The following is a 26,251-nucleotide window of genomic DNA, read 5'->3' on the forward strand; positions in this document are numbered from 1 at the left end:
ATGATCACAATTTGTTTTTGTTAATATGATGCAAAGAGTCTTTGTTTCCAATTTCCCGAATTGCTTTGCACAATTTAAGATAATGCACCAAGGCATGTAAAGTGTTACTCCGACCATCATAACCGCTACAGTGATGTTATGATGCCAGGAGTACCATGGCGCCATTCTCCAGAATTGGGCAAACAGTTTGCCAACAACGGTTTACCCTCCTATCTGGATCCGCGCTTGGTCTCCTTTTCAGAAGAATTATGACATCTGGCTTATGCAGAACTGCAGAAACCGGATGCTAATCCTGATGCTCATTCATTAACTAAGAGCATCAGCTGACCAGTCTCAGCCACTGAATGGCATTCTGTGCATAGAAATATGCACAGAATTTACATTAGCTAGCCCAGAACTCTTTGTCTGGGCTGGCTGATGACAAACCAGATACAGTGGTTTCTCTGGTAGCAAAGGGGTTAAACTTTGTATGTGCAGCATTTCATAATGAAATGCTGCATAAACAGATTTCAGCAAAAAGGTATTCTATCATTAATCATCTGTTCTACACTTGCATGATTTCTGCAGCCTAAGTTTTTCCATTTTGCCTTAGCGATTCTATTTTTGTTTCCGAACATAACACTAATATTTTGTCTTTTGGAATGAACCTCTTTTGCCATCACAAGATATCATACTGGACATTTACTATATTCTTGTTTTCTTTATGATTGTGTTTAACTGAAAAGAGGAACCGACAGGGGTTGTTGATAGACGAAGGAGGGGTGCAATGGGCATGTGGTAAAAACGTGTGTGTATGTCTTTATTTATTTTTATATGAAGTAACCCAATTATAGTATACGAAAGATTAGTCCTCAATGGATGACAACCCATGGTCCAGAAAATATAATTGTCTGGAATTAATTTTATATTGCTGATGCGTGCAAATATGGGGGAAAAAAAACAGCAAATGTTTAGATGATAAGTTGATTTAGGAAGTGTTTTAAAAATCATGAGATATGACAAGGTCCAGCCTTCCTGGGCGATGCTTGTGGTTTATGTTGTACAATTGTCTGCAATGGACTGCCACTTACCATCATTTACAAACCTCCCCTCTGATCAAGGGTGTTTTTCTCTCTGTATTAAATACTCAATAAACATTTTATCAGAATCTCTGGTCTTGAAATGTTGTTGCGGTCTGTACAAACTTGTCAACATATCCAACTGTGAATAGCACTACAAGGCTCAGAGTGTTAATAGTGATTATCAGATTATCATTGACATCCAAATTTGGGCATGTAGTTCCGAAATGCTGAAATTCAGAGCTGCAGAAGGGGAGAGTCCGTTGTTTTGTTTTTTGTTATAGTATTTGGAAATGGTTTTGCACTAAGCAGGAAGATGGCATTAAACAACTATTTGCACCAAATCTACTAAAATGAGCTATAGTAGTTATGGTGTTTAAAATGTATCTTTTACAATAATGTATTCTAAAGGAAATTAAAATATGTTTCCTTTAGTGTATTGTTTTGTGTCCTGTTGCAACATCTGTGATATTGCTCTTCTCAAATCAGCATCAATTAAAACATGTGTCAATTTCCCAGCACAGAAGTCTATGTATTAAGACATGGATATACATTTATAACTCTGGTTCAATAGATTTCCGTTTCGATGTTGTGAGCTACTAACCACCACACTTTTGAAAGTCCCTTCATGATCCCACTCACTGAGGAATTTCTGAGTGAAAATATTTATTGTAACCAATGCCCTTGTGACAGTGTTGCCACTGTTAAAAAATCAGCTCCTTTGGAAATTCCCAAGAGAATTCATCCCTTCCAAAGTGGCCATAGCATGCAGTGTTTTGGTAGATTGGCCTTTTCAAGTCAAGGTCCCTGTATTGATATAAAAAAAGAAGTAAGATTGTAGGACAAGAAACAGTTTTCTTAACTTTAGGCAAGTGCTTTGTACATATTGGTGGGATTATGTTTTCATTACGATTATATGAATACCAATATTTCATTTGAAAGCCAAATAATAAAAGCAGGACTTTCCATTAAAGTCTGTATGTTCATGGATAAATAATTACTGGAGCATCAGCTCTTGGGTAGTTGTTACAAAGCTCTACTACTGTTCAACCCTACTGTACATTTATGTGGGCCTACGTTACACTGTTTTGAAAGCAAACACACAAAGAATTTTGGAGAAACTGCAGCAACCAAATACGAATGGGAATATATTGTAGGGAGAGGGTGGGGAAACAGAAGAAGGGAAACCAAATAAAGCAGGGGATGCACTGTGGAGAAGGGACAAATAAAGGATGGCCCACTATGGGAAAGGGAATAAAGTAATGGCTGTGAGGGCTAGGAGAGTCTCAGAGAAAGAGAGAGGAAAATAATTAAGTAATTTAGATTATGTTTGGACAAGCTTTTAAAAAAATCTGTTTTTACAATTCGGATATTATTTAGTAATAGTAAAAGGGATACTATAGGCACAAAAACTATTTTAGCTTAATGAAACATTTTGGCTGTGTAGAACATGTCCCTGAAATCTCACTGCCTAATTCTCTGACATTTAGGAGTTAAATCATAGTTACATAGGTGAAAAAAGAAATGTGTCCCTTAAGTTCAGACTTTCTCACATCTACTTTGCTGTTGATCCAAAAGAAGGACAAAAAAAAAAAAACCCAAAAAAACAGAAGCACTTCCAATTTTGCAACAAACTAAGAAAGAATGTATTATCTATGGCCATGTTAATTGACTACTACAGCCTTCAGAAGCCTCTTGTGTATGATTAAAGTTCCATGAACAAAGCAGGAGATACAAATTTATAAAGTAAACACACTGTGCTGTAAAAATAATTCATGAAGGCTGTATGATTCTCAGCCAGGAAAGCTGTGGCTAAGGTGGCATAAGCAAAATGAATCAACTCCTAAATAGCAGATGATTGATCAGTGAGACTACAGGAGCCTGATTTATACAGCAAACTGCTTTGTTACGCTAAAGTTGTTTTGGTACATCCATTTTCAATTTTACAAGTAAGTGTTTATAAATGTAACTGTATATCATCTCTGCAGACTATTATAGCAACTAGGGATATACCTTTAAAAAAGTAAAAGCGATTACATACAATGTACTATGGAATGTACCTAATTACTTATCAAAATTACCTCACAATGACTCCAGGTCGTAGATCAAAATTGTGATTCACAATATCTAGTAATTCCTTTTCAGTTTTTTCAGATGTTCCATACGTAAAAAGGGAAACGGACAATGGAGCTGCCACTCCGATAGCATAAGATACCTTGCAAAACAAGTCATATATACCTTCATGAATTTCATATAAAAATTTTTACACAGTTAACATTCTTCATGTCATTTTTTTTGGTACACTATCTAGCCCGAGCACTTACAATTCATTCTAAAGTGAAATGTGTAGATTTTTGCCTAACTGTGACATAAGAATAAAGTTAGGTTCCGAAAATATGCTTAAAGGAAAACTCTGGGAACGAACACATGTTCCATTGTTATTATCGATTTTAAGACCCTCCACTAGATTTGCTGCAGCCCCACTCTGCTCAGTAGGAGATCATGACTAGCGAGGATAACTACGGATGATCTCCCAGTCAGTCCATTGTGTCTCAGAGAATAACACATTCTGCAAGCACATCTGTCATCACAATCTGTAAGCAATGCTTTGAATTGAGAAGCATAGAATCTTTATCAAATCTATTTGAGGGAGTGAGTGAGTGAGTGAGTGAGTGAGGCAAAAGTTATAGCCTCATGTTGAATGCTTTCAAAAGCATAACTGGATTGCTGCCTTGACTACCCCCACTCACCAACAGGCAGTCACAAAGAACAGTGACTGGCTGTGGGCAGGTCTCAAGTCAGCAACTCAGCTCGCACTGAACTCTCATTGGCTGAGAACATGCCTAGAGTACATCTAATAAGAAATGTTTTTTGTGAAAAGAGGAGGCGTGGCTAAAGGGGTGGGCTTACACTGCAGAAAGCTGCAATATTTTTTTAAAGCAAAATTATAGTCTGTTAGTTGGCGTTTACTGAGAAAAATAGTATGTGCTATTTTTCTCATTGGGCATCCATTGATAGGATGCCTACCATCTCAAAAACAACTAAAGTGTTACTTTAAGCCAAAATAGCTGTTTTGGAAAAAGTATGCAACTCATTTTAGCTTAGCTATTTAGCCAAAATTTATGAATTTACTTTTCAATACACAAAACTGTTAAATTTATTTAGCAGTACTGTTTAAAGCTATCAGGAACATCTACAAATCCAATAATTGTCAGTAATAAACCAGTGAATTTTAAGTCAGCTCTGTTTTTAACTCGCTATTTTCGCATAGAATGACACTGATTGATTCCTCGTAATTCACCATGCTTGTTCCCTTGCAATAGGTTGCAATGTAGTACCTGCCTTATTTACATTGAAGCAGCATCCGAAATGTTTTAAAAAGTAGTTACAGGAACTACCCTCTCAGATTTCACCTTTACACAGGGCCGTCTTTAATATTGATTGGACCCTGGACATCATTTGCTTGGGCCCCCTGCCCCCCATCCCACTGGCATGGCATTTGAATGCAAGCATGTATTTATGCATATGCAGGGGTGTGTTTATATATAATTTTGGTGTTTTTAACACAGGGGTGTGTTTATATATAATTTTGGTTTTTTTTAACACAGAGGTGTGTTTGTATGTAGTGTTAATGTTTCAATGCAGGAGTGTGTTTGAATACTGAGATGTATGCACATATACACATTGTAGCGGATGACCCTGGGCTGTCCTACAAATTTCATGTGAATAACTGTATTCGTGTACATTGCCAGTTTCTATGTGTTTTAAAAGAAGTGTATTCCTCTGATTGTTCGGTAGAATCATTCAAATAAAGTAAGGGAATGAAACTACCAAACAACCAGACCTCCCTTGTGTGAAGTGTGCCTTCAATTACCCGTGGCAACAATGTTGCAAGCGGGTAATTAACGAGCTATGCGGTAGGTCCTTTGTCTCGGGGTGGCCGCCATTCGGGAAACAAACACGTGGTGGCGGCCATTTTACAATCTACCGAACAGCGGTGTTTTACAATCGAGGGTCTGGAACCCAAATCGGACACTCGACTAGGCGAACACCGCTGAGACCTTCACCAGCCCGGTCCGTACGGTTCCAAACTACCAAATGGCCCCTCGTTCGGTGGACAGGAACAACCGAACGAGGGGATTCCTGTGAACCCTACCTAATCGCTGTACCTTTAGCCATTCGTGTAAAGTGTTCCCTTATACGGTGACCGACCGCAGGGCCCCATCGCATGGAACCCAATTCGGCTGTTACATCCAGCGCGGTCGGACTTTTTATTACCTCCATAAAAGTCCCGAACCCCTGGTCTGATCTGGGTGATTTTTAGATATGTTACTCACCCAGATCAGGGCTATCAGGGGATGTCCCATTTAAAGGGGTACCCCTAGGTTTAGGGGTACATCTAGGAACTGGAGGAATCTGAGTACAGTGTAAAGGGGATTATGATGTAAGCTGAGGGGAGGAAATGTGTGGGAGGTTATTAATCCCAGATTGGATACTGTACTAATTGTTGAAAACTCATCCCTTGCATGGGAGCATGCTTTATAAGGCACTGTGGAATAAAGATTGTCAGTTCTGCTCCTGAAACTGTGTGTCGTCCAGTTATTGGAATTGCGGCTGGGATATTGCTGTATTACTTTACCTGCTGGAAACCTTGCTTGTGGATTTACAGTTGCCTTGTTCCTGAGTCTCCCTTGGATTATAAGCGGAGATAACCTGGAGAATATTGTACCTCCGCTACACACATACACTGCCACACACACTGATACACATGCAGATATACAGACACACAACCTGAAACACACATGCAGATACACAGACATACAGATACAAACAATAACACACACTGACACATATAGATACACAGATACACACACTGACACACATACATACATATACACAAACTAACACATGCAGATACACACTGACTACATATAGATACACAAAGTGAGAACATACAGAAACACACTGACACACATACAGATGCAAGCAATGATACACAGATACACACACTGACACATGCAAATACACAGATACACACTGACCACTTTAAGATACACACAATGAGAACGTACAGATACACACACTGACACACATGCCGAAACAAAGATACACACATTGACACACATGCCGAAACAAAGATACACACACTGACTACATATAGATACATTGATACACACAATGAGAACATACAGGTACACATACTGACACACATACAGATACACAGACACACATATACTATCACTGACACACATGCAGATACACAAACAGATACAAAACAATGGCACACAGATACACATAATGAACGCATATAGATACACACATATATAAAATGCATACAGATACACACACACACGCAGATACAAAGATACATACACTGACTACATATAGATTCACACAAACAGACACACAAATACACTACCTGACACACATGCATACACACATACACACAACAAGAACATATAGATACAAACAGACTACATATAGATACACTGACACACACGCTGACGCACACAGATACACAACCTGACACACATGCAGATACACAGATACAAACACTGACATACATGCAGATACAAAGGTACACACACTGACTACATATAGATACACCGACACACACACTGACACACATACAGACACACAGATACACAACCTGACACACATGCAGATATACAGATACAAACACTGACACATACAGACACACACACTGACTATATACAGATACACACACATATATACACACTGACACATAAACACAAACAGACAACATACAGATACAGACACATACTGACAGACGTGCTGACACAGAGACACACACAGACAGCCATACTGAAACACACATAAACACAGACAGACATACTGAAACACACATACACACAGATACTGACAAACATACAGACATACTGACACACTGACAGACATACTGGCACACATACACACATACGGACAGACATACTGAAACACACATACACAAAGATACTGACAAACATACAGACATACTGACACACTGACAGACATACGGGCACACATACACACAGACGGACAGACATACTGAAACACACATACACACAGACACTGACAGACATACATACACACATACAGACAGACATTTTGACACACACAGACAGCCATACTGAAATACACACATACATACTGAACCAAACAGACACTGACAGACTCACACCCACACACACAGACATACTGACAGACATACTGGCACACTTACACACAGACAGACATACTGGCACACAGACACACAGACACACAGACATACTGAAACACACATACACACAGACAATGACAGACATACACACATACAGACATTTTGACACACACAGACAGCCATACTGAAACACACATACACACATACATACTGAACCACACAGACACTGACAGACTCACACACACACACACACACAGACATACTGACACACAGACAGACATACTGACACACTTACACACAGACAAACATATTGAAACACACATACACACAGACACACATACACACATATTGACACACACAGACACACAGACATACTGAACCACACAGACACTGACAGACACACACACACACAGACATACTGACACACTGACAGACATACTGGCACACATACACACAGACAGACAGAGATACTGAAACACACATACACTAACAGACATACACACATAGACATATCGACACACACAGACATACTGAACCACACAGACACTGACAGACACACACACACAGACACACAGACATACTGACACACTGACAGACATACTGGCACACATACACACAGACAGACAGAGATACTGAAATACACATACACTGACAGACATACACACATACAGACATATTAACACACACATACACTCAGACTCTCATGCAAAATTTGATAACCACCCTCCAGTTTCTTACCTTTTCCTGGAGGGTGGCTTCCCTGGGGTCCAGTGGGCTCGCTGGGGTGGCTGGGAGTTAAGTTCTTGCTCTCTCCCAGCCTGGCCCCCTCCGGAACAGCTGGTCCTCCTTCCTCTCGGCTCCTGTTTCTGTGGGAGGAAGTGACGCGTGGCTGTCACTTCCTCCTAGCCGGCTGCTGAAAAGCAAGGGCCCGGCCGCGCTGTGAAAGCGCCTGAGTGCATGGGCCCCGTTTGCCCTGCGTTTAACGACGGTCCTTCCTTTAGATATATTTTTACTTTGTTTCTCACAAAAGTACTTTGGTTTATTCACATCTATGAGTTTTATTTCAGTTGCTCATTCTCTATTCTATAATGATTTAAAGGGACACTATAGTCACCAGAACAACTACTTAATGTAGTTGTTCTGGTGAGTACAAGGCAGTGTTTACATTGCCCCTAGGGACACCTCCAAGTGGCCACTCCTTAGATGGCCACTGGAGGTGCTTCCTGGCTCAGTGCTGCTCTGCATGGAGACGCTGAATTTTCCTCATAGAGATGCATTTCTATGAGGAGATGCTGACTGGCCAAAACAGTGTTTGGCCCTCCCCCTTGTCAATTTTAGCCATGGGAAAGCATTGGACTGGCTAAAAATCGGCAATTCTGATAATGTCACCAAGGGGATGGGGCAAGTGCCAGCAGACCCACACGGCGCTGTAAATAAGGTGAGTTTTTCATACTTGTAAAGGAGGTAAGGGGAGGAGGGGGGAGGGGGGGGGGGGAACTACCTAAATGGAGGGTTTTTGCGCTATAGGGTCAGGAATACAAGTTTGTGTTCCTGACCCTATAGTGTTCCTTTAATTGGAAGGTGAGTTTATTCTGGTAGCAGAACTATTTATGGTACAAAAGGAACATTGCAAGCACCATAACCACTACAACTCACTTTAGTGATTATGGTGTCAGAAGTGCGATGGAGCCCCCCACAGCCAGGCTTAGCTCAGTAGAGCTAAGCGAATTTCCTGTTTAGTGACTTCCAGCATTCCTAAATTAGTAGTGGAGGCTAGGACCATCAGCTAAAGTACACCAGGCAAGAAATCAAAAGCGAGCTGTAGTGGTTATGGAAGACAATTTACAACTTATACTTGGAGGGAAAAATATTTATTTACATTTTTTTTAATGTGTTAAAGAGGATTAATATGATTAAAGTGATGATCTAAAACCACAACTTACCTGAACTAGGACACGATGACAAAGCTTGGCGTGCACTAATGATTTTGCAACCCAACGTGCAGCATAAGCAGCTGATCGATCCACCTTAGTGTAGTCTTTTCCTGAAAATGCACCTCCCCCATGGGCACCCCATCCACCATAAGTGTCCACAATAATTTTTCGCCCAGTGACACCAGCATCACCCTGTCATACAGAGAGAAAAATCTTTTTTAAACTCAATTTTTTCTTAAAATGCAGTATAACTCAATAAAACATAAATAGCACACTCTAATATTAAAAATAAATATATTTATTTTTTACGTTCTAGTGTTCCTTTTGTTGCTTACATGACTGAGCTCCTCATGTCATGCAAAAATTTGAATAAATAACATCATAAAACTTACCTGTAATCCAGCGCTGGGCCAGTCTCTTCTCTGCGTTGCTTCTCCTCCGGTGAAGTCATCACTTATGATGACTTTTAACAAAATCCATTGCTTCTCATAGCGCTTTGGGAACATAACTGCTGGACTTCACCAATTTGACGCTTCTCATAGATTAGCACCGAATCTGATTGAATCATCTTGTGTGTGATGACGAAGGTGAAGACCTTTCGAAACTCAAAGGTCTTCAATGAGGATGAGGATGTCAGTCTTGAACTTATCTAGTAGTTTAGGCAAATGTAAACATTGCCAGACAAAATGGAACAGGACCAAAATGAACTTCAATAAGTTGAAAGTGTTTTGCTGTTGAGAGTGTCCTTTTCAATACAGCTAACTACTTTGTTATAGAATTAAATCTTGGCATTTCTATATGTCTGATGTTTCATCCGTAGTATATAAATATTGATCCCATTCATTATGATGAAACAATTCTGATGCTTAGGCTGTCCTTGTAATGGAACACTTACCCATAGTAATAGTTAAAGCATTTTTAGAATAATTTGACATCTTACGTGGGGTCGACCTCCACTACTCCAGCCAGAGAACTGGAAGCTCCCGCTCAGGTGCCTCTGTTACCTCTGCTGAGCTAATGCCTCTCTGGCTGAGGTTGTGGAGGTGGACAACGTTTCCCAGCAGACCCCAGGTAAGAAGTCAAACCTTTCAAAAGCATGTACTACTTGCACCATAACCACTACAGCATTATGTAGTGGTTGTTGTGCTTGGAGTATTCCTTTAAATATGTGTATACAAAGTAAACATAAAAATCGCCATTAGTAACCACTGAACTTTTAACATACTGGATATACAACCATGGATTCCAATAAGGCCACTAATTTTTGGATTAGTTTTTACTGATTACCTTACTGCAGAAAATATTGTTGTCTTAAAGTTGTTTCTCTTCCATGCCCACAATGTTATATTCTTTCCCTTCCCTATGCCATCCCAGTGTCCACTCTCCCTCATTACAATATTTCTTGAATTGGTACGTAATCCAAATATTGTTTACCAAAAGTCAAGGTTTGGAAATGCACGGGCCGCTGGTAAAGCTTTTTCTGTGCGTTGTGAACTTCTCTACGATAATGTTGAATGACTGCCTGTGCTATAGCAGAAACCATCTCTTGCCAGAACTGCATTAAAAAAGGCCCATGCAGAAAGAAGGCTGTGTTCACAAATATTAGTAGCTATCAAGTGGCAAACAGTAAAATTTTGGCAGAGGGGAGAATACTAGAATTATATCTAAAGAGAAACTCTACTGTTAGAAATGCTAACATGTATGTTAATGTCTTAGATTTAGGGGCCCAAATTTACAATTGTAATATAGAAATAAAAATTTAAATCCCTCACAGCGAACGCCTCGGTGCCCATAGCTGAGATCATCAGTAATACTGATCTCATCAGCCAATCCAATGCTTTTCCAAAGCAAAGCATTAGGAACCCACTCCGCATGCCCAGCAATCTCCACATTTTCTTATACAAATGCACTATACTAATGCATATCTATGGTGAGTGTTCAGCTTCTGCATATTGGGCATGAGGACTGGAAGGACAAAACACAACAGACTGCAAGGATATGCTCTTTTCACCATAACCACTAAATTAATTAAACTGTAGTCGTTCTGGTGCTTAGAGTGTCCCTTTAAAGGTGTAGCACACAATTATACCCCTAAATCAATCCAGTGAGTAAAACAATGCCCACTCTCAGCAATGAAAATGTTTCTTATACTAACAGCACTGCAAACAGTTATTTGCAACAAATAGAAATACAATTTAAAAAATGTGGTGATAGAAATGAAATAAAAAAATAAAACATACCTGTGGTCCTCCAATAACAAATCGGCCACTGGGTTGCAAGTGGTAAATGGTTTTCTCATCCAAATATTTAGATGGCACTACAGCCTTTATGACTTTATCCTTTAATGCCTCGCGCATGTCGGGCAGAGAGATAGTCTCATCATGCTGCACAGATATAACAATGGTGTGCACACGTACGGGGATCACTGCTCCATTCCTTTGGATGTACTTCACAGTTACCTGTGTTAGAAGTAGAAGTGTTAGCATTTTCTTCTAACATACCATATACCATTTATTGAAAGCCATCATTTTCACATTTGATAATATAATTAATATTTCAATCAACTGATGCATTCATATAAGTTGCACTTTACTAGTAAGGGCATTAATGGATATAACCATGACAAGGAATTTGCCAATCATATCCAGGAGGCTCTGGACTTCCAATGGTCCGCTATCACAAATCACCTTGCACTGGGCATTAGTGTTTAAACCAGCCACTTCCAGCTGAATTACCTTTCTTTTCTGTAACATTTTCTATCACTAGTACAGGACAAGATAAAACATTTCCAGATATGGTTATAGCAATTAGATAAATTTAGATAACATTGCTATAGTATATATCTTTGGAAAGCATGCTTGTTTTTGTTTTCTTTCCCCCTTTGTGAAATATATGACTTGATTAAAATATTCACTTGCTGGACTTTGAGTCTTTTTTTAAAACCAATGCAGCATAAGCTTAAAGGGACAATATAGGCTCACGGACCACTTAGGCTAATTGGTGTGGTCTGGGTGCAGTGTCCCAGGTCCCTTAACCTTACAAAGGTAATTATGGCAGTTTTTAAGAAACTGCAATAAATGAGTGTGGTGGGTTAACTCCACCTCTGTTGGCTGTCTAGCAGATAGCCACTAGAAGGACTTCCAGGGTATAATTTTTGGCCTGGTGGGCATTAGGTCTCCACTTCCGGCTGACAACATTGTTTTCCTGGCTCTATAGTTTCCCTTTAATAAAATATATATCTAAGAGACCCATGTTTTTCAAATGTTTTGATGCAAAGTGTTAGTAATCCCGGTATTAATTTCAATAGAGAGATTCAAATATTTTATCACGTATATATGAAATTATGACTCAGTATTTGTCACTATAACACGGATTTGAATAATTAATGCAAAAATAGGACAAAGTTGCATGACACAAAATTTTGTGGATTTCTAACATCCTAGCACATCCCACTCATTGTTTTAGTGGTCCCTCTACAAATTGGGAGGGGGGAAGCAGGGTGCACTTTGCTCAGAGTCATGTGGTTGCCCCAAACACGTTTTAGACTTGTTTAAAGTCATGTGTAAGTACATAAATATTTGAAGTAGAGAAACACCTTTATTGAAGCACGAGTGCTTTATAATCGCATAACAAAACATTTTGTCAACTCTGTTTAAAAATTAACTAAACCAAGGAAAACACTTGAATCAAATTCCAGTAATATTGAGAAATGTGGTTGTCAATAAGATAACAACTTCCAAGTAAAACACCAGTAGGGTGAAAATTGCGCAACTTCAAACCTCCCATCTACCGGAAAACACAGAAGAGCTTTAAAAAAAAAAAAAAAAAGTATGTAAACAGTAAATATACTAAAAAATATTTAGGTTAAAAAAACAAACAAAAAAAACTAGTACTTTACTGACCCATCGAATGGACATAAAGTCAAAGCACTGTTTTTTATGCTACATCAAATTCTATGTTTTTTTTTTAACAAATCTAAATTAACTTCTGTCATAAAAATGTGAGATGGTATACAGAGAGGTATGGCACATTGTAATGGACATGTTATCTGGATTTGGCAAATGTCTTTAATAGTTGACCAGCAAATGTTGCTAAAGGAATACTTTAAATACCATAACAACTGATGTGCGCTAATGGTGGTTATGGTGCTAGGAGCATTCCTTTAAGCAAGCACAAAAATGCAAAAAAAAAAAAAAAGAAATATGCATTTATTCACAGTGTTAATAATAATAATGTGTACATCATTAGTGCAGCTTAATAAAACTAGCTGATTTACAGAGTACATCATATGTCGAAGAATTCTGGTTGTTTTTTTGTTTTTTTGTTAATACAGGTCACAAAGTACGAGGAATCAAATATCATTTTCAAAATGTGGCATGCTTGTCTTGTGAATTTAATAGCAATGATAGAAAACAAAATGTAACTGCCAATCTCTATTAAATATTGTATTAAAATTCGTGTTTTTGTGTTTGTTTACATATACACATATAAAGGTTTTTTTTAATGTGTATTTTGTAAACCTGATGTATGCTACTCCTGTGCAAAACCCCAAATTGTGTTTAGTACAATACCCCAAATGAATACATTTGCTACAGTCCTGTGAAGCTACAGTCATGTAAGAGATATTGTTTCAATTTTTTTTTACGGTCAAAATTTTGATACATGGATATGATAGGCCTGTGTCTCAATTTAGGACATTGAAGTAGCAGTTTGACTGTTCAAATAACCCCACAAAGGACCACCATTTGTTACATAGTTACATAGTTAGATAGCTGAAGTTCAGCCTTCCTCACACCTGTTTTTTGCTGTTGATCCAAAAGAAAAAAAAAAAAAAAAAAAACCCCAGTTTGAAGCACAATTTTGCAACAAGCTAGGACAAAAAATTCCTTCTTGACCCCAGAATGGCAGTCAGATTTATCCTTGAATCAAGTAAAAGAAGACAGTACAGGGAATCTCACATGCTGTATGTAATGCCCTGCAGAGCTGCCATTTTGTTTCACAATTGTAATATATTGATTTATGTGTTACAGGGTGATTGAAATAAGCCTTTTATGTATATATCTTCTTGGGTTAATGGGTTAATATACATCTATATCACCCAAACGTACTAATACGTAATCCAACGTTCTTTATAAAAAAAATATGCATTTATTCTACTCCAGAAGCAAACAATAATATACTTTGATCTTTGATGTAAGTCGTCTTTGTATCAGCAAGTCATTGATACCCCCGGAGAGAAGAGCAGAGAGTAGGAGAGAGTGGTCCTTAAATAGGCAAAATGATGTCATAACTTTTAAATTAAACTCTGGCCATTTAAGGACACTACCCATATAAGGACACTACCCCCAATCACCCTATACAGCACATTTCAGAGTCCTTATGGTACATAATAGCAAACTATCATCTGTTCTTTTTAACCCATGAGTAAATGATACCTTAATATGTATATTAATAGAAACATAAAATATGTAATATGCTACACCAATTTATGCTAACATTTGTGGTGATTTTTTTTTTTTTGCATTTTTGCTGGCCATTTTGTAAACTGATCTATGCTGCTGTAATTATTTTGTAAAACTCGATATGTGCTACTAATATTAAAATCACTACATTGTTCTCAGTTACAATGTCTGAGTACAGGCTGACCCCCACCACATAACTTTGTCAGGTTTTTGTGAAAATAAAGGCTGAAATAATAACCTGCCCACTGCATGTTTTCAAAAGAAAAAATAGCAAAGTGAAGATAGAGCTATGGTACATTTTAGTAGCTCATACATTTAATTACTCCATGAATGCATAATATTGTAGAAACCATGGGGACTTTCACATGATAAACATTGAGGTGCCATTTTTTTATTATTTCCTTTCAAAGTTTGTCATATTAATTTCAATAAGATAAGGGCATCTTTACAGCATATTCACTGTCATAAACTCTTTAGTGAAAAAAGCACTGAGGACTAACCTAATTGCATTATATGTGAGTGGTAAGTGGTGTCCTTCAGGGTTCTGTTCTGGGACCACTTCTATTCAGCATATTTATAAATGATCTTGAAATAGGCATTGAAAGCCATGTTTCAGTGTTTGCAGATGACACAAAACTCTGCAAAGTAATACACTGTGATCAGGATATTGCTTTGCTGCAGTGGGATTTACATAGATTAGGCAACTGGGCACTCAAATGGCAGATGAAATTTAATGTGGAAAAATGCAAAGTAATGCACTTTGGAGTATAGAATGCACAAGTAACTTATACCCTAAATGGTAGTGAACTAGGGATAACAACAAATGAGAAAGATTTTGGAATTATAGACAATAAACTAGACTGCAATATGCAATGTCAATCAACAGTTGCTAAGGCCAGTGAGGTAATGTCATGTATAAATAGAGGCATTATTGCTCGGAATCAAAATATAATTTTGTCTCTTAATAAATCACTGGTAATACCACACCCTGAATATGCTGTGTAATATTGGGCAACGGTTTTGGGTAACTGTTCTAAAGAAGGATATGATGACACTAGAAAAAGTGCAGAGGCGGGCTACAAAGTTGATAAAAGGAATGGAGCATTTTAGTTATGAAGAGAGGTTACCAAATTTAAATCTCTTTGGAAAAAAAGGCGGCACATGAGGGATATGATAGCATTATTCAAATATATACAAACCATTGTTCGTAAATCTATTCATAAGTAGGACTATACATAGGACAAGAGATCATGCATTTAGAGTGGAAGAAAGGAGATTTAGTCTAAGGCAAAGGAAAGGATGTTTACAGTCAGAACAATAAGGATGTGGAATTCTCTGCATGAAGAAGTGGTTTTATCAGAGTCTATGCAGATGTTTAAACAGCTACTAGATTATCAGCTGCAAAAACATAATATACAGGTATATTATTTGTTATAGTTGTTATCCAAGGAGATATCTGACTGCCATTCTGGGGTCAACAAGGAATTTTCCCATAGTTTGTTGCTCATTTGGAAGTGCTTCAGACTGGGTTTTTTGCAAGATCAACAGCACAAATCGATTGTGAGAAAGACTAAACTTGATGGATACTCATCTCCTTTGAGCTATGTAACTATGAAACTATGTAAGTTAATGATATAATTTTTACATACACGTATTTTTGCTGCACATTTTTTTAAAGCTGTGATAAAGTTCCATAAACTGTACTCAGCAACATCTTCTGAGTACAACAATCTCATATGTATCAAGCACACAACACAAAATACACAGCTACTCACTATCCATTATATTTTTTAATTTTTTCTTACATTTGAATCTCATATGAATGCCTGGATATGTATTGTAGGGTTTTTCTTTTTTGTTTGTTTGCTTGTTTCCTTGTTTTTTTGTGAAGATGGATCTATGTAGCCAACCCATTAGACTTGGCAGTATAACCCTAATGTAACAATAACTCTATCCTTTTGCAGTAACACTAACCCTAAACATGAATACCATCTAACCCTAACTTTGCCCACCCGTAAACACTAACTAATCATGAACACTGACAAAGCTGAATGCTAATCCTAACCCTATCCCTAGATTCAGCAGAAGTAGAGTGCAGAGTGTGAGGGTTTATTTCCTGCAGTTACAACATGTTAATCAGCACTAGGCAAGAAGCCAGTGATCGTGCTGTAGAGAGCTTGGAGGAAAGGCTTGATCACAATCTTCTCAGTTCCCACAGGTCTCCGTCTCGCAGAGGGAAGCCCTGATGGTGTTAGTAATGGCATCGCCAAACACTACAATGGAAGAACATGGTTATTTATCCATGGTAATTTCAAGGGCTGAGTACAGCACTCAATTTGAGTACTGAGCACAGCTGCCTTGCTGTGGCAACAGCTGACAGAGGAGTCCCAGGTGTTGATTCCCAGTACCCAGCAGGGAAATGGTCCCTGTTGGTAAATTATCTTCATGAGGGTATTATTCCATTATGGATCCTGAAGGGAGCGACAACCATAAATTAATATTTATATCCCGCTTTCTTTAGAAGTTTAAACTATAACAAAACCTCACCTTATTCCACAATCTATGTCCATTTCTAAGCCCTAACATATCCTATGAATCGCATTTATGCAAACATCCACTTCATACAGATCTTTAGAATTTTGAAACTGTGAAAGTTACATAGGAAATCTTGCAGGGTTATTAGCTATAGTGAAAATTAAAAGCGAATGCAAAGTAAATTTAAAATTTAAGGTCAATAAAGCCAAACTGGAAGTATATACTTCGAATTTGAAATTAATTTTGAATTATCTCGCGTTAGTGAAATATCTGCCCTGAAACCCACTTTTTTCTTTCTGATACAAAGGAGTTGTATCTTATATCTATTTGTCTGTTTAGAATAAAGAACATCATCATCTCAGTGCCATTGGTTCCCCAAGAAGTCATGGGTGAGGGCACTATTTGGATTTCATAATCTCGCTTGCTAAGCACAAGTTTTGGCTCCTGTGAGGAACCTTGTGTTAGGGCACTGAGCCATACCCAAGGCTGCCAGTAAAAGGTAGAAAAGGTATTATATATAATAAATGCAATACATAGAAAGACACTCACATTGTAGTAAAGGTTCTATAGCAACAGTATAACTGTTCTGGTAAACTGATACAGTATCTTACTCAGTAAAGTTTATTATTAAGCTGAGTCACATTTGCTATGGTTGGATTCACTTCAATAGAATATAACTGGTGTAATACTTGTATCAGTTTTCCCTGTAATAGCAGAAGTGTGTTAAATCAATGTTGGACCTTTCTGAACTGGTACTGTAAATAGAGCAAATCACATTGTCCCTGTTCAGTGAGAATTTCATATGATTTGCTTTTGATCTAAAAAAAAAAAATCGGGGTTAGCTTTGTGGAGGCTTATGACAAACCATACAGATTGTAGTTCCAAAGTGGCTCGGCCCTACTTCTTTGCAGCACAGTCTAATTTTTTCAGTGAAATGAGGATTGCAAAGGTACTTTATTTTCTGGGAATGTGATTTTGGAGGGTGAAAGAGCTTTCATATTCATAAACTGTACTAATTACCTCTGCCATTCATCGGCGGAGCACAGTGTTCTCATTGTCGCATCAAATATGTTTTATAGATATCCCTTTGTGTATAAAAGACAGTTTGTCTAAGCTGACATTGTTCTATACAAGTTCTTAGAAAGTAATCAAGCCAAACCACTTCCAACTGAGAAATGTTATATGAGAGCCCTTGAGGTTGTATTTGTATTATGAGAAAAAATAATATAAATGGGATATCATGTATACTGAGCATACAGTTTATGATTATCTTTCAGTGCACCATAAAAATAAAATATTGCATTTATTTTTAGAAATAACAGAAGGGAGCTATTAATTCCTGCTCCCATTCATTTATACAACATAAAAAAATACAATCAATCCAAAATAATAGTAAAAAAAAAAGATAAAATGGATACTTAACTTTTCAGCATTTGTTCTCACATTACCATCAGCTTTGCTTTCCATCACTGGCCTCGGTTCAATATATTTTTATAAGCTTCTCAAAAGATTTCATATTTTTTAATATATTTTTAAATTATTTATCTACAGAAGTTACCATTAAAGTCCATGGGAATTTTTGTAGATAAATCATTGGAAAATTATATTCAAAAATATTATTTTTCCTTTTTTATTTATATCTTTAGTTTTTATTTTTTGTCATATCAACAGTACAAGAAATATGGAAACCCAGCACCTGTCCGTAGGATCTGAGTTTCCAAGGTAAACAAACAAACGCAACGATGATAGGATTACCAATATTAAAATGTTACAGATAATTTGTATATTAACACGTAACTCCTATCTGAGACAAAGGACACAAAATCCACATTTTAAAAAAAGTAATCAAGAGTTCCCAACAAATCTCATCTCATTGCTCATTTCTATTTTTTACCTTTCTGTTACTGGTTAGATTCTTCAATGTGTTTTCCCATGTTTCCCAAAGTCTGGATATCTGGATATCCCCTTTCCATTTTTAATTGATATATCAATTGAGCATTTATTTGGGTTAGACCATAATCATTTTCGCTTTTGCAATTTCTACCAACTATTACTTTAACAGCAATCAAACATTGTAGCATTAGCAATTGGTCCATTTTGTTTAATTTAGGCAAGTATACATGTAGCAGTATTACCTCAAGCTTTATGGCCAATTCTATCCTGTATAGATCAAACAAAACTCTTTAAGCCAATATCAATATTGGAGCACTTTTCCTACAGCCACCATATGTGCAGGTAAACACCTCTTTGATCATTACATCTCCAGCAATTTTCATTTAGACTCTGTGAAAATGTAGATATTCTTGTTGCAACCATAAACCAAATATTAATCAATTCAAAATGGGTTTCAGTGAGCGAAAGCAGATGTACTTGCTTTTTCATTTTGTAGCTAGAAGAAAACCATTCTTCTTCAGTTATATCTGTACTTAAAACTTTATTCAGTGTTTTAATTGCTGGAGGGGTAATATTTTTTTTTTTATTCTTCTCTGTATATCTTCCTGTCCGCCCGCACCTCCCATGCCTCACCCTTCTGTCAGTCCCTATATTGGCTTCCTATAAAATATAGAGCTCAATTTTAAATTCTGGTTCTTGCTTTCAAATCTCTACATAATGCTGCTCCCACATATCTATCCTCCCGTATACACAAGTATGTCCCGTCTAGGCCATTACGATCCGCTGAAGACTTACGTCTATCTTCTGTCCGTACTCCCACCTCTGATGCTCGCCTTCAAGATTTCTCGAGGGCTGCACCGTTCCTATGGAACTCTCTTCCCTCCTCCGTTAGATGCTCACCCAGTCTCCACTCCTTCAAAACCCACTTCTTCATAAAAGCGTATCAATTAAACTGTTAATAGCTCCCAACTGATTCCTCTTCTGCAACTGTCACTAGTCTAATACTATCCTTACCTTTTGTGCTCATTGAGCAGGGCCCTCAACCCCTCTGTTCCTGTGTGTCCAAGTTGTCTGGTTACAACTACATGTCTGTTCGTCCACCCATTGTAAAGCGCTGCGGAATTTGACGGCGCTCTATAAATATCATAATAATAATAATAATAATAATAATAATTAAACCTGCACAATGGGAAAACAAGTGTTTTGAACTGCTACTTTGGATCTAAAGGATTTTTGAGATTACTAATTTAGTTTATTATAATATACCAGGATTCTGTTTTGATTAGATCGGGTTGCATGTTCATAATGTGATACACGACTCCATCCTCGTAGTATTTTTCTATATCTGGAAACCCTAGTCCTCCCTTTCTGGTACTATTAGATAGTAGATAGTTTGTAATTCTTGTTTTTTTCCCTTCCAGACAAAACTGGAAAAGGAAGATTAACCAGAGTCAGCCAAGGTTTTGGGATGGACAGTGGTAACATCCTGACAATGTATATCCACTTAGGGAGTACATGCGATTTCTGGATGTTTACCCTGCCACACCAGGACACCTCAAGGCGGCACCACTCCTTTAGATTTTTTATTTGTTTATATTAACAAGTCCCTAAAGTTTATTTTCATTATTCTATTCAAGTTTTTACTAATCTGAGTTTTTAACCAAACTTAGTTTGGAACCTGTTCTCTGTCTTTTTGAATGGTATTAATATAACTATAAAAATAGTTTTTGATCTATTATATTTATAATTCGATATTTTACTATAACTGTCTATTTCATTCAAAGCAGCTGGTAGTGAAGAAGTTGGATCTGACAGATATAATATTGTATCATCTGCGTATAATAAAAGTTTTGTTTCTAGATGAGATGTGGCCCCTTAGCATCACGTTGTTTCTAAGTCTAAAAGCTAATACTTCTATCATTACAATATACAGTGTGGGTGACAGGGGACACCCCTGTCTCGTTCTTTTATTTAATGAAAACCATGTGGAACATATATTTTGGCCGATTGTCCTGGCTGTTGTTTTTTTTTATACAGCGACAGGATTGCATCTAAATTCCAACCATATAATCCAAATGACTCTAGTGTTCTTCCATGAAAACCCAGTTGATCCTGTTTTAACGTCTAATGACAGGATCAGCATTGGTTCCCCCCTTTTTTCCGATACATCTATTATTAGTGTTGTCGCGAACCCGAAATTGTCGCCATAGACTTCAATGGACAGGCGAATTTTAAAACACACAGGGACTCTTTCTGGCCACAATAGTGTTGGAAAAGTTGTTTCAAGGGGACAAACACCTGGACTGTGGCATGCCGGAGGGGGATCCATGGCAAAACTCCCATGGAAAATTACATAGTTGATGCAGAGTCTGGTTTTAATCCATAAAGGGCATAAATCACCTAACATTCCTAAATTGTTTGGAATAACGTGCTTTAAAACATCAGGTATGATGTTGTATCGATCAGGTAGTGTAAGGGTTACGCCCGCTTCACAATGACAGACCAAACTCCCCGTTTAACGCACCGCAAATAGTCCTCTATATACAGAGTAAACATGGCTCCCTCTATATACAGAGTAACATGGCTCCCTCTGTATACTGTGTAAACATGGCTCCCCTCTATATACAGTGTAAACATGGCTCCCTCTATATACAGAGTAACATGGCTCCCTCTATATACAGTGTAACATGGCTCCCCTCTATATACAGAGTAACATGGCTCCCTTCTATATACAGTGTAAACATGGCTCCTCTCTATAAACAGAGTAACATGGCTCCCCTCTATATACAGAGTAACATGGCTCCCCTCTATATACAGTGTAAACATGGCTCCTCTCTATATACAGAGTAACATGGCTCCCCTCTATATACAGAGTAACATGGCTCCCCTCTATATACAGTGTAAACATGGTTCCCTCTATATACAGTGTAAACATGGCTCCTCTCTATATACAGAGTAACATGGCTCCCCTCTATACAGGGGCGTACCTGGAGCATTTGGCACCCGGGGCGGATCCTTTATTTGGCACCCCCCTCCCCAACTTTGAAATGTAAAAAACAGCTGCAATTTTTTTTAAATGTATGTTTATGCAGTGTGTGTATAGTGTGTAAAGTGTGTGTATATTGTGTGTATAGTGAGTGTGTATAGTGTGTACAGTGTGTGTATAGTGAGTGTGTATAGTGTGTGTGTATAGTGTGTATAGTGTGTGCAGTGTGTGTATAGTTAGTGCAGTGTGTGTATAGTGTATGCAGTGTGTGCAGTGTGTATGCAGTGTGTGTAGAGTGTGTATAGTGTATGCAGTGTGTGTATAGTGTGTGTATAGTGTGTGCAGTGTGTATAGTGTGTGCAGTGTGTGTATGCAGTGTGTGTAGTGTGTGTGTGCATAGTGTGTACAGTGTGTGTATAGTGTGTACAGTGTGTGTGTATATTGTGTGTATAGTGTGTGTATATTGTGTGTATAGTGAGTGTGTATAGTGAGTGTGTATAGTGAGTGTGTATAGTGTGTGCAGTGTGTGTATAGAGTGTGTATAGTGTGTGTATGCAGTGTGTGTAGTGTGTGTGTATAGTGTGTGCATAGTGTATGCAGTGTGTGCATAGTGTGTACAGTGTGTGTGTATATTGTGTGTATAGTGTGTGTAGTGTGTGTATAATGTGTGCAGTGTGTGCAGTGTGTATGTAGTGTGTGTGTATAGTGTGTGCATAGAGTATGCAGTGTGTGCATAGTGTGTACAGTGTGTGTGTGTAGTGTGTGTATAGTGTGTATAGTGTGTGCAGTGTGTGTATAGTGTGTATGCAGTGTGTGTATAGTGTGTATGCAGTGTGTGTATAGTGTATGTAGTGTGTGTATAGTGTGTGCAGTGTGTGTATAGTTAGTGCAGTGTGTGTATAGTGTATGCAGTGTGTGCAGTGTGTATGCAGTGTGTGTAGAGTGTGTATAGTGTATGCAGTGTGTGTATAGTGTGTGTATAGAGTGTGCAGTGTGTGTATAGTGTGTGCAGTGTGTATAGTGTGTGCAGTGTGTATGCAGTGTGTGTAGTGTGTGTATGCAGTGTGTGTAGTGTGTGTGTGCATAGTGTGTACAGTGTGTGTATAGTGTGTACAGTGCGTGTGTATATTGTATGTATAGTGTGTGTATAGTGTGTGTATATTGTGTGTAGTGTGTGTATAGTGTGTGCAGTGTGTGTATAGTGTGTATGCAGTGTGTGTCCCCAAGCCCCTAGTCACACAACCAAATAAAAAAGCCCCTACCTACCCCCCTCACCCTAAAAAATAGTGAAGGGGGAATAAAATTACTACCCTGTAAAGTAAAATTCAACTTACTATTCAACGTCTTCTTCTTCTAAAATCTTCATTTTTTTAGCCCCAAAAAAGGCCAAATAAAAAGCCATCATACCCGTCGAACTTAAAAATAAAATAAAAAACCCGAGCACAAAAAAAAATTAATCCATCTTCACCCATGGAGGGCTCCGTGTCAGTGTTTATCAGGGATCCTTAGGATAGGTGTCAATCCATATCTGCCAAGTGACCCTATGTAGGGGGAACAGTCCCTATTCTGCTCTGTGTCAGTGTCTGGAGGGAGTATCTGCAGTAACACAGAGTGTCTGGGGGGAGTATCTGCAGTAACACAGGGTGTCTGGAGGGAGTATCTGCAGTAACACAGAGTGTCTGGGGGTAGTATCTACTTGTAACATTTATATGCACAAAAAAAAAAAAAAAAAAATTGGAAAAAAAAAAAAAATTGTTGCAGCTTCTGAATTAATCTAAAATGGATGCTGTCCAGTAGGTGGGAGGGTCTGCTAGGGAGGGTGTGCTGCTGATTGGCTGTAATGTGTCTGCTGACTGTGAGGTACAGGGTCAAAGTTTACTCAATGATGACGAATAGGGGGCGGACCGAACACCGCATGTGTTCGCCCGCGGTGGCGGACGCGAACATGCTATGTTCGCCAGGAACTATTCGCCAGCGAACAGTTCGGTACATCACTATCTATTATATTAATCAATCTTCTTTAAATACAGCTAACCTGCCAGGTAGAAAAACCTATTTGATCTGGATAGTCAGTCTGTCTGCAATAATAGAGGAGAACAGCTTGGTGTCCATACTAATCGGTGATAGGACGGTAGTTGTTTTTACATCTGTTTGGTCTTTCCCTGGTTTTAATACAGGTAGAATATTCACTTTTAACATTTCTCCTGGGAAGTTTTTTTCCCCCCACAATCTTATTAAATGTATTAGTTAAATGAGGAGCGGAGCCTAGCCGCACACTGGAGCGGTCGCACTCACCAAGGCTCTGACAGCCTAGAGCCGAAAACAACTGATATCAGCCAACCCGTCTGTGGCAATAAGCTACAGACCGTACCTACGGGCATTCTGCCGAACCCGCAGATGCCTTTCTTCCAAAAATCGGGCACGAAACACCGCAAGAGAGTCACCGCGGCCTACAACATAGGCGCACGACCACAAGAACTCACAGGAGAGCGAGCGACGTGGCTGGAGACCGGAACACAGGTTGATACCTCAGACTTCTATACTCCCGAGGAGATGGGACAGAGATCTCAAAAACCGGCCCCACACATGCCCCAGCCACTGCGTGACATAGGCCTCATGCTCCAAACTGCACCACCAGCACGGGCCCAGACCACCCAAGAGGCCTTACCCACAAATTTAGTGGAAGAAGACTGCCCATACAGCTCGGCAACAGCCAGAATAGAAAACAAGGCCCCTGAGACCAAAATGTATATTCTTTGTTTTGAGGGTTAATGACTCTCCATATATCATATAATTCTAGCATTTTTTAGAGTACTTTTGTCTAATATAATGTTTTTACTTGTTAGTTTGTCTAAATAGGGATCTTGTGTACAATTAAAATCACCAGATATTAGATAAAGACCTGTTTTTACTTTATTTGCTCTGGTAAGCACTTTCCTCAGGAGACTCAAAGGGTTCTTATTTCGGAGATAAAGATTTACTAAAGTAAATGTTTCGGCATTAATAGTACATACCATGATAATAAATCTGCATTCCCGGTTTGTATATTTATATTTAATATTAACTTTTAATGTATTAGAAAAAAGCATTGCTTTCCCACTTTTGTCTTGGTGCACAAACTTTCAATGGTGATCTTTTGCTATTCCATCTTTTTTCATCGCCCTGGCACCAGTGAGTCTCATGGACAAATGCCAATTGAATATTCTCCTTTAGCAAATAATCTTGAAATGCCCATTGGTTTTGTGGTATATTAAGGCCCTGTATGTCAATTGTAACAAATCTAACCATTTTTAAGTCATACAAATCTATTGAGTCTTATTTCTATTGAGAATACTGGGGAACTCTCGATGACTAAATCAACATTAAAAAAGATGTAAAAAAGCAAATACATAATACATAGGCGTTGACTAAACATTTCATACTGAAGACTTTAAAAAGAGTCCTCACCTCTATCAACTTGTGTACTTACTTTGTTTACACTAACAACCTTTCAGGATGTAAGGCAGGGAGCAGACAAAAACAAGAAGAAAGAAGAAAAATCCTGGACCATCTTTATCCTTATATGTCTTTCTCTTCTCTTTCTTTTTCTTCCTCTTCTACTCTTAATTCAATGCTACCAGAACTATATTTTATTGCTTGAGCCCTTATTTAAAAATACTTAATTTTTATTTTTATTTTTCCTTTTTCTTAAATTTTTAAATGGATTTAAGAGGGGAGAGTAAAAACAAACAAAAAAACTAACAAAAAATAAAAACTATATATATTTTTCATTTAAAAATCTACATTCTGGTCTATTTTTCTTTTCCTTCACTCCATCTGTAAATGTAATAAAAGTCTCTCTCTTTCTTTTTTTTTCCCCTTTTCTTCACTTGTCCCTAACTTCTCTTTAGCAGTGTTTAGGTGCTTTAAATGCTCTAAGTAATGTCGTTCTAGAATAGTGCTTCATAAATCTTATGTGCATAGTTTTATGCGCTCTTTACGTAGCTAGTTGTCTTTAATTTTAGTGAGGAAAAAACACGATTCCAAAAATATTAAATTATTTGAAAAGCTTATGCAAAAATATAATGGAGGCCATTGTGCTTTGCTCACATTAGAAGGAAAGACGCCTCTCATTGTCATCTATGGAGTCTGAATTTTTGGAATCTAGTCCTATTGGTGTTAAAAGCAGCTAAAACACTCTCTGATTAAATTGTATTTGCAAAGATTAAATATGTGACAGATTG

The 26,251-nt window shown here is 38.0% G+C and overlaps 1 protein-coding gene across 1 annotated transcript in view; it reads right to left on the reverse strand.

The window, feature by feature from the left end:
* Window positions 1-1,315: 1,315 nt before the first annotated feature.
* LOC134575508 (S-adenosylmethionine synthase-like) overlaps window positions 1,316-26,251 on the reverse strand; it is a 45,150-nt gene continuing 20,214 nt past the window's right edge. Inside the window, exons 6-9 of the mRNA XM_063434814.1 lie at window positions 11,393-11,611; window positions 9,162-9,344; window positions 3,140-3,273; window positions 1,316-1,865 (exon numbers count right to left, since the gene is read on the reverse strand). Of these exons, the coding sequence (XP_063290884.1) occupies window positions 1,763-1,865; window positions 3,140-3,273; window positions 9,162-9,344; window positions 11,393-11,611 (639 nt within the window). The 3' untranslated portion in view covers window positions 1,316-1,762. The remainder of the gene's footprint in view (window positions 1,866-3,139; window positions 3,274-9,161; window positions 9,345-11,392; window positions 11,612-26,251) is intronic.

Source organism: Pelobates fuscus, chromosome 10, assembly GCF_036172605.1.
Source record: "Pelobates fuscus isolate aPelFus1 chromosome 10, aPelFus1.pri, whole genome shotgun sequence".
Classification (NCBI taxonomy): domain Eukaryota; kingdom Metazoa; phylum Chordata; class Amphibia; order Anura; family Pelobatidae; genus Pelobates; species Pelobates fuscus.